This window comes from Centrocercus urophasianus, unplaced genomic scaffold (assembly GCF_019232065.1).
Source record: "Centrocercus urophasianus isolate 14NV4802_14NV808 unplaced genomic scaffold, USGS_Curo_1.0 seq_42, whole genome shotgun sequence".
Lineage (NCBI taxonomy): Eukaryota > Metazoa > Chordata > Aves > Galliformes > Phasianidae > Centrocercus > Centrocercus urophasianus.
In genome coordinates this window covers 2,710,691-2,723,492 of record NW_024885000.1, presented here as the reverse complement: position 1 = coordinate 2,723,492, position 12,802 = coordinate 2,710,691, and the positions used below count along the sequence as shown (strand labels likewise).

The 12,802-nt window shown below is 53.2% G+C and overlaps 1 protein-coding gene across 1 annotated transcript in view; it reads left to right on the top strand.

Annotated features, from left to right (window-relative positions):
• LOC122168304 overlaps window positions 1–12,802 on the top strand; it is a 53,260-nt gene that overhangs the window by 24,771 nt on the left and 15,687 nt on the right. The window contains 20 exon segments of the mRNA XM_042833485.1: window positions 7–157; window positions 234–419; window positions 999–1,095; window positions 1,957–2,039; window positions 2,343–2,534; window positions 3,098–3,280; window positions 3,411–3,596; window positions 3,757–3,850; window positions 4,188–4,273; window positions 4,787–4,993; window positions 5,440–5,463; window positions 8,006–8,149; window positions 9,133–9,318; window positions 9,916–10,098; window positions 10,185–10,364; window positions 10,477–10,662; window positions 11,507–11,689; window positions 11,776–11,955; window positions 12,068–12,250; window positions 12,500–12,721. Of these exon segments, the coding sequence (XP_042689419.1) occupies window positions 7–157; window positions 234–419; window positions 999–1,095; window positions 1,957–2,039; window positions 2,343–2,534; window positions 3,098–3,280; window positions 3,411–3,596; window positions 3,757–3,850; window positions 4,188–4,273; window positions 4,787–4,993; window positions 5,440–5,463; window positions 8,006–8,149; window positions 9,133–9,318; window positions 9,916–10,098; window positions 10,185–10,364; window positions 10,477–10,662; window positions 11,507–11,689; window positions 11,776–11,955; window positions 12,068–12,250; window positions 12,500–12,721 (3,136 nt within the window).

Here is a 12,802-nt window from a genome sequence, read left to right as displayed (position 1 = left end):
TGTAAGGAGCCGTGCTGTAAGGAGCCGTGCTGTAAGGAGCCGTGCTGCCGGGCTGCTCGCAGCATCGCCGCACAACTGTCGGAGCATCCAGGGATGGCCGTGGGAACGGCGCTGCTGCGGCTCGGCGCTGCGCTGCTGGCGCTGCCCGGAGCGTGCGGTGAGTTGGAGCCGAGGGGGAGCGGAGGGGGAAAACACCGCCAGGAGCGCTGCTGATCGCCTCCCCACGCCCGCAGGTGATTGCCCGGAACCGCCGAGGTTCGTTTTTGCGGAGCCCCCCGGTCCTACCAACGCTTCGTACCCCGTTGGGGAGGTGCTGAAGTACCGCTGCCGCCCAGGGTACACGAGAGACGTGAGCAAGTCCAACCGCGTCACCTGCCTGCCCAACTCCACCTGGGCGTCAGAAGCCGACTTCTGCATCGGTGAGAGCCGCCGTGTGGGTGCGGGGTCCCCGGAAGCCCCAAGGTTTCACACAGCTGGGAGGGATGCCCCAAAAGGATCGCTGTTAATCCCTGTTCTGGGTACTCGGAGTGCCCGAGCAGAGCTGCCCTTTGTGCTGAGGCATGTTAATCTCTCGGGCATGGACTCTGTCCTTACTCACTTTACCACCTGCTGATGCGGTGCAAACGCTGAAATAGAATTCCAGAGAAGTAGGGTACAAAGGGACAAAGGCAGCAAGATTCCCCATGCGCTGTCCTGGCATAACACTCGGGTTTCCTTCTGCCCCTTCTGCGCTGCTTTCCTCCCCTACAGACCGTGATTTCACTTCTACATCAGTTTCAAGCCTCAGTAATCAGGTAAACTTTTTTTGTGCTCTTTGCCCTTGGCTGTGTTTAACCTTCCATTCCTCGAAAGTTGAAGTGATTCTGTGTTTCTGAAAGTGCTGGGGAGGAAGGCAGGAAAAGGAGCTCCTGCTCTGCAGTGACTCTGAACAGCAGTGTGATGCTGTGTGCCATTGACTGTGATAAAAAACAACTAATGGTGAGCATTTGCCCTGCCAGGAAAGTCGTGTGAACTGCCAGAAATACCGAATGGTGACTTCCACTTCAGCACCAACCTCCAGTTTGGAGCTACAGTAAACTTCACCTGCAGGGCTGGGTAAGGCTGCAGTGGGTCGAGGATGGAGGCAGCAGTGAGGGGATGGGATGCTTTTAAAGCCTGGGGGCTGAGTCCCTGTTCCTGCAGGAGGTGCTATGAGCAGGCAGCTGTGGGGCCCGGGCTCCTCCTGCTCCTGCTGTCAGAACAAGTGATGCTCTGGGGGTGAGAGTGAGCTCTTTGCAAATGTCTTGCAGCTCAGTGTCTCAGCTAAGGGCCCTTAGGCTTTGGAGCACTGGGGATGCAGGGAACGGGAGCAGTGATGGGGGTGTTGGTGACATTTCTGACCCTCCGTTGCACAGCATGGGGCTGGGGAAGCTCCTGTGTTCCCCTCTGCTGACAGCATTACATCCAATGCTGCCTTTCTTCAGAATTATAGAACAGCCTGGGTTGCAAAGGAGCACAGTGCTCATCCACTTCCAACCCCCTGCTGTGTGCAGGTTGCCAGCCAGCAGCCCAGGCTGCCCAGAGCCACATCCAGCCTGGCCTTGAATGCCTGCAGGGATGGGGCATCCACAGCCTCCTTGGGCAACCTGTGCCAGTGCCTCACCACCCTGTGTGTGAAAAACTTCCTCCTAATATCCAACCTAAACCTCCCCTGTCTCAGTTTAAAGCCATTCACCTTTGTCCTATCACTGTCTACCCTCATTAACAACCGTTCTTCCTCCTGTTTGTACTCTCCTTTCAAATACTGGAAGGCTGCAGTGAGCCTTTAGGTACTGAAATTGTATTTTATGGGTTGGATGGCTGTTTTTTCCCCTGAGGCTCAGCTTCTGCGGAGAGCGCCATTAGAAACTGCACAGCTTTGCATTTCATGAGTTTTTTCACACTTATTTTGAAGAGGCTCAATCTTTTTGCTCTCAGGTACCGTCTGGTTGGGAATCCGACGGCGCAATGCATTCTGAGTGGCAGTGATGTCACTTGGGATCACGTTCCACACTGTGAAGGTGAGTGCATCTTACGTGCTTTGTGTAGGTCCTCAAAGCTACTGCTGCACACCTCTCCTTCAGCCTCTCCTCTCAGACTAGAGCTGCTTCTCTGCTGCTTTATCACGAAAAAAATATGTGTGGAATCTGAAGGAGTGTCAGCATTCAGGACATTGGGTTGAGATGGTTGCCTTAGGGCTGCTTCCTTGTTTTTCCTTTGGCTTTTCTTGGCAGTCACTTGTTCGTTTGTAGAAGTTTGTAGACCTCAGCCTCACGTTTGATGGAAATGTTTCTGTGTTTTCCTACCATTGCTTTCCTGTGCAGTTATTCCCTGTCAGTCACCTCCTGCCATTGAGAACGGACAGTTCAGTGGTGTGCACACAGATTACACCTTTGGGGTAGCTGTAACCTACAGCTGCAAAAATGGGTTTTCTCTCATTGGAAACGCCACAATTCACTGTACAGCAGATGATAACCTCAATGGGAGATGGAGTGGTCCAGCCCCGGAATGCAAAGGTAAATTTCTTCTTCCTCTCCTTCTTCTTTTGCTTTGTTTCTCATCATTCTCCCATATGGATTCTTTCCACTCAGCTGACAAACAGGAGAATTTGAGTCTAAATGGATTCCACAGTGCTGTGGTTTCCCATAGTCAGAGACAAGGCTTGGTGCAGTGGTTCCTCAGCACATGGGAAGCTGCTGTGATAACCTGAACTGCGTGAGCGTAGGCAGATGAAGACCTCATTGTGGCCTTCCAGTATTTGAAAGGAGAGTACAGACAGGAAGGAGAACGGCTGTTTATGAGGGTGGATGGTGATGGGACAAGGGGGAATGGCCTTAAATTGAGACAGGGGAGGTTTAGGTTGGATATTAGGAGGAAGTTTTTCATGCAGAGGGTGGTGAGGCACTGGCACAGGTTGCCCAAGGAGGCTTTGGATGCTGTTTCTTCACGGTGTCTCTGCTTACTGGGTACTTGTGTCATGCCTATGTGCCACTGTCTATAGGAGCTTCTCACGTAGTGGCCCTGGTGATGCTTTTTCTTCTTGCAACAAGTATTCTTATCAACTCCCCTTCACTTCCAGTGGTGAGATGTGAAAAGCCAGAAGTGGAAAATGGGAAGAATTTAAACAGCTTTGCCACTGAGTACACGTATGGAGAACAAGTGAGCTTTGAGTGTGCTCCTGGGCACGCTTTGAGTGGCGCTCAGACGGTTACCTGTGATGCAGACAGTGCCTGGAAGCCACCTCTGCCAACGTGTGACCCACGTGAGTACACACAGGCTTTCTTCCTGAAGCAGTTGCCCTGAAGCTTGCATTTGTGTGCTGCAGATGGTGCAGCTGAGCACGGACCACGTTAGCTTTGGTAGCTAGCACTGCTTTTGTCTCCAATTGTCAGGATACTGTGGCCCTCCTCCCAACATCCCTTCTGCTGAGTTAACAGGGGCTGCAAACAGCAGCTCCTTGGCTGGAACGAAGCTGACATACTGGTGTCAGCCAGGTTTCACCACAGAGAATGGGAAGTCCCTGGAAGTCACCTGTCTGCTGGATGCCACCTGGTCTGCAGGCTCTGCGCTGTGCACACGTGGGTACCTCTGCTCTTCTGCTTGGCCATACAAGTGAGCTAAACCTGCTCCAGATGCTGGATACTCTGGTTGGTATCCAGCTCTGGGTTTGCAGACACGCCTACAGCTTTCTTGCTGAATTGGCTTCAAGAATGTATGAATCAATTTCTTTTTCTCTAGGTCAGCAATGCACTGCTCCCACAATACAGAACGGGATTGTGAATGAGGACAGTTTCCTGTTTGAGGCAACTGTGACCTTTTCCTGCAACGCTGAGTGAGTTGGGGCAGAAAATCAGGGACTCCAGTAGGCTGTGACACACACCTGCAGCACCTCCTGCCCTGGTTCCCAGTGCAAGATCCCAGTACAGCTGCCTGTTGAGTGTAACTGAGCTGAGAGAGGCAATGCTCGCTGAGCACTGATGCTGGGAACTCTTCACATCAGCCATGTGCTGCCTGCACAGCACCACAGTGTCCTTACTCACCCAAGTGGCCCAGATCCCATTCTGTAGCAGGGGCAACTCCTGATCGCTTCCATCCATGCCATGGGAGGAAGGGAGAACCATTGCTGGGTTGTTTTCTGGAGTGTGTTAAACCTCCCCTCTTTCTTTTAGGTATGAATTAAAGGGATCATCTTCTGCCAAATGTGTGGCAGTGGGAAATGGAGTTGAATGGGACGTGGATCTCCCATCCTGTGAAAGTAAGGAAAAGGGAAAGCTGCACCAAGCCATGGGGACAACAGCTGCATGGGGGTGGGATGGGGCTGGGATTTCAGTACTGACTTGTACTGTGAGGCATCATGGAACTCTCAGAGATTAAGCTGAGGAGGGAGAGCAAAAGTTACATGAAAAGAAAAATTGCTACCTGATTTTTGGGTGGGGAGAGCTTTCTTTCCCTGCGGTTACCAGGGATGTAAGAGCCCTATCCTCTTAATTTGCTGTAATGTCAAAGTGGGGTAATGCACAGCGTGATGGGAAGCTGGGAATGGCTGAAATGCTTCTGACTGTCACTCCCAGGTCTTGCTATGGGCTCCAGAGACTCCAGAGCCGGGCTAAGGGCAGTAGCTGAGGTCTGGTACTTAGCAGGAGCACTCAAAGCATTCCCACTTGCTGCTAGATGCACAGCCCTGGCTGTATTTCCTTCTCCCCATGCACACTGTGTACATTTTCAGTTAGGAGAAGCGCTCAGTCTCTCCTGGTGCTGTTCCCCACAGGACGGCGCTCTGATATTCTCTGTGAACAGCCCCCCAGCATCGGCAATGGGATTCACAATGGCACAGAGGTCACAGCCTTCCCCCAGGGCTCCGTTGTGGTTTATTCCTGCAATGATGGCTTCGTCCTGGTTGGAGGCAGCACCATTCAGTGCCTGGCGAAGGCTCAGGATCGTGGAGTCTGGAGCACACCCCCTCCTGAGTGCAGAGGTGATTTTTCTCCTGCGCCTGTCTTGCTGTTTTCTCCCTGTTTAAAAAAGCAAAAGCAACAAAACAGAAACACGCCCTGTTTTTACTTTCTCTTTGAACCTTCAAAGAGGCAGCTCAGCTCAGAATATGCCATCTGCACTTCCTGGAACAACCCCACTTAGAATCTCATGCTAACAGCACGGGACTGGGCTGCATCACAGCCTTGCAGGCTGATGGCAGTGTTATCTGCTAAAACGCAGATGGATTCACCCCCATGGTGCAGGGCAGTGCAGGGTGATGCAGGGCTCCCTTTCCCCACGTGTGCTGGCTTTGAGCTGCTCAGTGCTGTATAATCAGATGTCCTGAAGGGCTCCCTTTGGCTTTGAGCTGCTCAGTGCTTTATAATCAGGTGCCTTGAAGTGTGGCATGGCTGTGCAGAGTCACATGTTGGCTTTCTTCCTTTCCAGATGGAGCGAGCAGCATCATTGTTGGTAAGTGACATGTACTGCAGATCGTTGTGCTCCCATCCTTGGGTATCTTTACATTACTGGTTCCTTCTGTGTTTTACTTAAACCTGAAACAGGCCGAAGAGTCTTCCATAGCAGTCTGTTGTCATGCTTATGTTTTTGTTGCTGTGAAAAAGAGGTGGGGAGGAAGGCGGAGGTGCTGCATGTCTGTGGCTGGGAGGGAAAGGGTGAGTGCACAGCCTGAAGTTCCTTTTGCCTCTTGCAGGAGTCCTGCCCCTCCTCCTGGCAATGCTGGTGATGAACTTCTAGATCAGGGCACGGCTGCAGCATTCAGATGGTGGGATGTGGCTGTGCCCTATGTTGCCTGCTGGAGAAATCAACCCTGCCACAGCGACTGGCAGACCTGTGATGGATGAAGATGATGTTGAGCCCTCGTGCCCCCCAGACAAGATGTTGCACTTTTTAGCTGGCGTTGTGCTGGACACAACAGCAGTGTGGCTGTGCCAGCGGCTCAGATGTGAGTGTGGTTATCTCTATGGGAAGTGGCAGTGATACCAAAGGTTTTTGAACTGCACTGCTGTGGACTCGAGGAAATTTGGCACTTTGTGTACCTCTGTGGTCTGATTTTCAGCCCCACTGAGGTAATGCTGAGCCTTGTTCCCATTAGGGCTCACAGCTCTCTGAAGTGTCCTGATGCGTGACTGTTCCTGTATGAGTGGTACATACTTGAATTAATAGGGTGAGCCAAATACTGTGACACTGAAAGCACTGACAATGTTTGCATAGAAGCACACTGTAGCATTTTCTTCAAGGCCAATGTGGACAAAACAAACCTTATAGATGGGTAATTTTGCTGGAGAGAATATAAATATAAACACCTTGTGACAAATAACTGTTCTGACTCTTCCTGTTTGTGCTAAAATTAGGTTCAGAAACCGTGTGAAAGTGTTTGCCACCTCCCTGCTTGGTATCAGTGCTTCTCTCCAACCACCCAGAGCTGCCCTTCCTTCCTGCCCCAGGGCCATGCACAGCCTGCAGTGAGCTGCCACCCAGATGCACAAAGTCACTTGCTGTCAACATTTTTGCTTTCTGCTCAAGCTGCCCAGCTGTGAGACATCAGGGCTGCTGTGCTGGTGGGGGGAAAGCAGGGCTGGGCTTCTTGCTCTGCTTGCCTGGGGTGCCCAGAGCGCCTGCTGCATCTGAGGTTGCATCCAGAAGGACTTGCAGCTGATGTTGCACCTGAGGTTGGCACAGAGAGGCACCGAGCAGAGCCTTTATTATTTATTCGTCCCTGGGGAGCAGGGCAAGGAGCAAGCTGACATCTTGGAGGTGAGGGCAGGAGCTGAAGGCTTCATGGGGATCCCAGTTATGTGGAATGCAAAACTGACAGCTCTGAAATGCATGCGCTGCTGATGCCTTCAGACCCTGTGCCTCTGCTAAGCAAAACATAGAGGCTCAGGGCTGTGTCTGAAGATTGCAGCTCCGGGTTCTTCACGATCCTTCTCAGCTTCACGATCTACAGCTGGAAAATGGAAGTATTCAGAATGCTTATCGTGCACTTATTTGTTTCTGCATTTTTATTTGTGCCTTCCTGTTAACCGGAACACGCATCTGTGAAGAGGAAAAAGCACAGAGAGCCACTTCCACAAGCACCTGAACTTTCTTGTAAATAGACTCAGAGTGTTCCCCTTACAGCAGGGCTCTGTCCTGCCCAGCTGACCCTCTGGCAAAGCAAAGCACTGTTTTCAGAAGTAAATATTACAAAACCAGAAGTTGCAGGTTGTTTTTCATTCATAAATACGCATTTCACATACAGACACGTATATAGAGAGATGTGTGTGAAAATCTGGTTGTATGTATGTGAAAAATGTATTGTCGTAAGGATCAGAACACAAATGGAAAGCTCAGTGCCTTACTGCTGTGTTCTTCTTTATTTTAACCTCAGCATCATTGTTTCTGTTGCATAGTCCAGAGTTCATTTCCCAAATGATTGAACTTCATCTTGAAGTGACCACGTGCGTCATGAAAGCTGCCAGTAAAAGGGATAAGAACAACCTGAGCGCTGTTTGCCAATTGCCTCCTCTGTGCTCAGAACATCCCCTGCCATGCAGCACTGCTGGGGGGGTCCTGGAGCCCTGATGGTCAGTCTCCAGCTGCAGAGCATTGCCCCATTGCCCCCCAGGGACAGAGTGTATCCAGCTGCCCCAGCCCAGTGTGTGGGAAGAGGTGGAAGTGTTCTACTCTGCCCTTCCCTTCCCGTAGCCAGGCAGGCTTAGCTGGCAATGGCTGCTCAGGAAGAACCCTGGCCACTTCCCATAACCAGTGATGCTCTGCAATGACTCCATCTGGCTGAAAGCCCCTCATGCATTCTCTGTCACAGATACCTCATGTCCCAAAGCAGGTCCCAAGGGCCATCCTCCCTTGCATGAAGGGACCAAAATACCATCAGCAGAACGTCACTGGGGCTGCACAGCCCAGGCTTGTGGCTGCCCACACCCTGTGCAGGAGCCCACAGGTTCCTGTCCCCCAGCCCTGGGAAACCCCCACAGCTGCGATCCTTCCTCAGGCATGGGGAACCAGGACCCCCATATCTGCATCGCGTCCCCTGGGATCTGCAGTCAGCACTGGGACCAGAGCATGGTGCTCACCTTCACCCTCAGCATCCTGGGCTGCTCCGCTCTGCTCCTGGCTGCTGTGAGTGGGCAGCAAGGTAAGGCAGGACCTTCACCTTCCTTCCACACCCCTCCTCTGCCTCCTTGCTGCTCCTCTCTGTGCTCCTCTGGCTTTCCCCAGTGCAGGGCAGGCAGATCCCTGGGAACAGGGGGATGTGGGCATGCCAGATCCCGAGCATCACAGAGGTGATGACCTCTGTTGCAGCAAGGAAGGGTCAGGTTGGATGTTGGGAGAAATTTCTTCTCCAAAAGAGTGGTGATGCAGCAGCACAGGTTGCCCAGGGAGGTGGTGGGAGGCGCCCAGAACTGTGGGGATGTGGCTCCGAGGGACGTGGTCAGAGGGCAAGGTGGGATGGGTTGGACGTAGGGATCTCAGAGGTCTTTTCCAGCCTTAATGATTGGATGCTTCTGTGGTTCTATAAAAAAGCATCTGTCATCTTGGCCAAAGCCTTTCTCCTGTTCTCTGTGGGGCAGGAGAGATCTGGGGCTGGCTGGTGCCAGAGTAAAAGCTGTACACCAGCACCTTCCCTTGGCACTTGGCTGAGAGTGCTTGGGCCATGCAGGTTCATTCTGGATGGGAACTTGGAGCTGAGCTCCTGCAGCAGTGAGGAGGAACGTTTCATGGGGCAGCACCAGGAGATGGGGCACAGAGTCTTTCATAACTTCTCAGAACAAGGGGCTCAACCTACATGTTTGAGCTGCCAAAGTAAAGCAGGGCATGAACGAAGTATTACTCAAGAAGTGTGGCAATAATAGCTTGTGTTTGGGATTTGTCAAGTTGAAACTTGCTGTGATAAATAGAAGTGAATTGGGATGGGGCAGAGCAAACAGGCTGAGCTCTGCTGTTGATCTGACAGTCTGAGGTGCCTGGAAAGCACGGCCCAAACCCACAGGAGCATGGCTTGCCATCAGAGCTGCTCCCCCTGCTGATTTGGGTTTGCAGGCTGGTTGGGCAGCGCTGCCACAGCACTGCAGATCTGAGGGCTGTGTGGCTGAACGTGGCTGTTGTCTCTCTTTCCAGTCAGACAGCGCCGATGCGCAGTGCCACACATTGAGAATGGGAGGAGCACTCCTTTTCGCTACATCTACCGGCCTGGGGACACAGTAAGATTCGCCTGCAACACGGGCTACACCTTGCAAGGCTCCTTCACGAGTATCTGCCAAGCTGACTTCAGCTGGAGCCCACCTTTGCCGGCATGCAAAAAGGGCAAGTGTTGTGTGTGTGTGTGAGTGGGGCTGCTGCAGGGCAGAGCTCCCTCCGTGTCCTCTCATATTGCTGAGAAAGCAAAGCTAGGATGTTCCTGCTGCTCTTCCCGAAGTGGGAGGGAGGGAAGCAGCTCTGGAAAGACGGGCTGGGATGGGGAATGGAGTTGGCAGCAGCCAGGGCTCTCAGGGGATGTGGAGAAGCTAACACTGGTGCTGTGCTGCTGTGCAACCAAAGGCTGCAGCCAGGGGGGGGTTGCACCATCTGCCTCCCTGGGGGGATTTCTGGACTTCTGCTTATGGCCACACATGGGATGTTTCCATCTTCCTCCCAGCATGGGAAGTAATCAGAGTTTCCCACTTGTGCTGCTTCTCTGCTCACGTGTGTGCTCTGCCCGAGCTGTGATGTGCTGTTTCCCTATTGACAGAGGGGAAGGAGTGCCTCTGTTGGGAGTGATTTTCCCCAGATGCAATGCGATTGTGATCTCGTGCTGTTCTAATTTAACAAAACACAGACCGAGCAGCAGTCAGGCTGTCATCCTGACCATCAATCCTGTGTACAAAATAGTGACTCCCAGTGCAATTTCATCTTCCCCTGCAGAGGTGATGTGTTCTCAGGCCCCGAACATCGCCAATGGGCGGCACAGCGGCCAATCCACGAACAAATTTCTCCCAGGAGCAATCGTGTACTACAGCTGCAAGGATGGCTTCCAGCTGGTGGGGAACGTCTCCATCAGCTGCTCAGAAGTCGGGCGCTGGAGCCGGCCCCTGCCCCGCTGCCAAGGTGGGTGGAGGCAGCCCTGTGGGCACGGCTGCTCTGTAGCCGCAGGATGCGGCCCTGCACTGACAACCATATCTGTGTTCCCACAGCCATCGGCTGTCAGAGTCCCACAGTGCGCAACGGGAAGGTGCAGGCATTGAAGGGCACCTTCGAGGCTGGGGAGACGCTGCGGTTTGACTGCGATGCTGGGTATGCTGCAGAGGGCGGCCATTGGGCTCGGTGCCAGCCTGGGGGGAGCTGGGACCCACCGGTGCTCAGCTGTGAGCGGGGTGAGTGTGTGCAGGGCGCAGGAGGAGCCAGCAGGGTTGCTACACATCCCCGTGTCCATCACAGCCACTCATCCCCGTCGTGTTCCTCTCTCATTCCATCTCCTCTTTGCAGTTCAGCCGTGCCCCACGCCTCCAAAGATCAGCAATGGAGATCATGATGGCCATGGTAAAGCAGAGTTCACCATGGGGATGTACGTGACGTACACTTGTAATCTCGGCTACTACTTGGCTGGGAACGTTGAACGTGTCTTCTGCAAAGCATCGGGGAAATGGAGCCAGCCCAGCCCACACTGTGAAGGTACACGTGTGTGAAGGTCACCCTGTCTGCACGCTGTCACCTCGCTCTGTGGCCAGCATGGCATGACACAGCTGCTGGCCATGGCACTGAGCCCTTCAGCAAGGGATTCAATTCTCCTGAAGTTAAGTATTCAGTTTTATTACATGCAGAGGATGAGCTTATATCCATGAACCCTGAGCTAAGTGTTTCTGAAGCTACAGGTTCTGTACCTCCAGCATTGCCTCTAGCAGCATGGCTCCATCCTGCCCAGTGCTGGGCAGTGCAGCTGGGGCTCAGCCATGTGGAGTGCTCCAGGCACAGCCCAGCAGGGACCACTGCTTCCTCCAATTAGAGCAGAGTTTTCTGTACTAATTCTCTAAGTAATTAATGATATGACGAAGCATTTTAGTGCCATTGTTTCTGAGTGAAAGTAGGCCTTAAACTCGGAATATTTCTATGAAAATTCAAAGCTAAAAATGGCCATTCATAGTGCCAACGTGAGCCTAAGCCATGCTATGTTTGCAGTCTTCATTTCTGGACTAAGACCTGTGTTACTGAACCCAGTGCCTGGCCATGATGCTGAGAGCCACCAGGCCAGACTGAGATAACACACTGGGTCTGCAGAGGCAGTTTCAGGATGAGGCTGATTGGGCTTCATTAAATCAGCTCAAATTTCCTTGTTCTGAAAGGAAAGCCTGGGCAGCTGCAGCGGGCAGGAGGGACACAGAGATGAGCAGGACATAGGGTACCAAATCTCTGCCCCACCTTCACCTTTTCCATGCTGACTGCTGAGCTGCTTTGAGCTGCACCTCCCCACAGCACCGCTTGTCCCACGTCCCTCACGACTTTTCCAATTCCCCTGCAGAAGTGACGTGTCCTCAGCCCCCGAACATCGCCAATGGGCGGCACAGCAGCCGCTCCTCTGCCAGGTTCCCACATGGCACCGTTGTGTACTACAGCTGCAAGGATGGCTTCGAGCTGGTGGGGAACGTCTCCATCAGCTGCTCAGAAGTCGGGCGCTGGAGCCGGCCCCTGCCCCGCTGCCAAGGTGGGTGGAGGCCGCCCTGTGGGCACGGCTGCTCTGTAGCCGCAGGATGCGGCCCTGCACTGACAACCATATCTGTGTTCCCACAGCCATCGGCTGTCAGAGTCCCACAGTGCACAACGGGAAGGTGCAGGCATTGAAGGGCACCTTTGAGGCTGGGGAGACGCTGCGGTTTGACTGCGATGCTGGGTATGCTGCAGAGGGCGGCCATTGGGCTCGGTGCCAGCCTGGGGGGAGCTGGGACCCACCGGTGCTCAGCTGTGAGCGGGGTGAGTGTGTGCAGGGCGCAGGAGGAGCCAGCAGGGTTGCTACACATCCCCGTGTCCATCACAGCCACTCATCCCCGTCGTGTTCCTCTCTCATTCCATCTCCTCTTTGCAGTTCAGCCGTGCCCCATGCCTCCAAAGATCAGCAATGGAGATCACAACCGGCACGGTGAAGGCTTTTTCACCACAGGAATGTCTGTGTCGTACACCTGTGATCCCAGCTTCTACCTGGTTGGGAATGCACATGTGGTTTGCAGAGCATCAGGGACCTGGAGCCAGCCCAGCCCACGCTGTGAAGGTGCGTCCGTGCTCACTGTGGGCAGACCTCCTCCCCACAGCCCTCAGGTCCTTAGAATTAATCCCACGTGAAGTGCTGCATGGTGGAAATTAATTTCAAACCCTTCTGTTATCAAAACAGGGCTAGGGATGTTTGGACAACGCCCTGTAGATTTTTGCTGTTGCACTATTAGCAGCCTGTGGGTTTGGGGTTTTTATCTGCTTATTTTTGCTCCTTTTGCTCATCATTTCTTCACATCTTCTCTTCCAGCAACCGTCTGCTTAAAGCCAGATATACAGGATGGGTGGGTAGTTGATGATCACGGACTCATCTATGCACCGGGGCAAATGGTGACGTTTCAGTGCCAGGAAGGCTACAGCTTGCGGGGCAGTGCCCAAGCCCTGTGCCAGAAGAATGGCAGCTGGGACCCCCCAGCGCCCCTCTGTGATCCACTCCACAGCTCCGTGCTGCCCAGAAGGGCTGAGAGCTCAGGTAATGATTCTGGAGCTGCCTGGGGTGGGTGGCTGCTTGCTAGCCCCTAACCCAGCTGTTAAATAAAGCGTTAAATGCTGT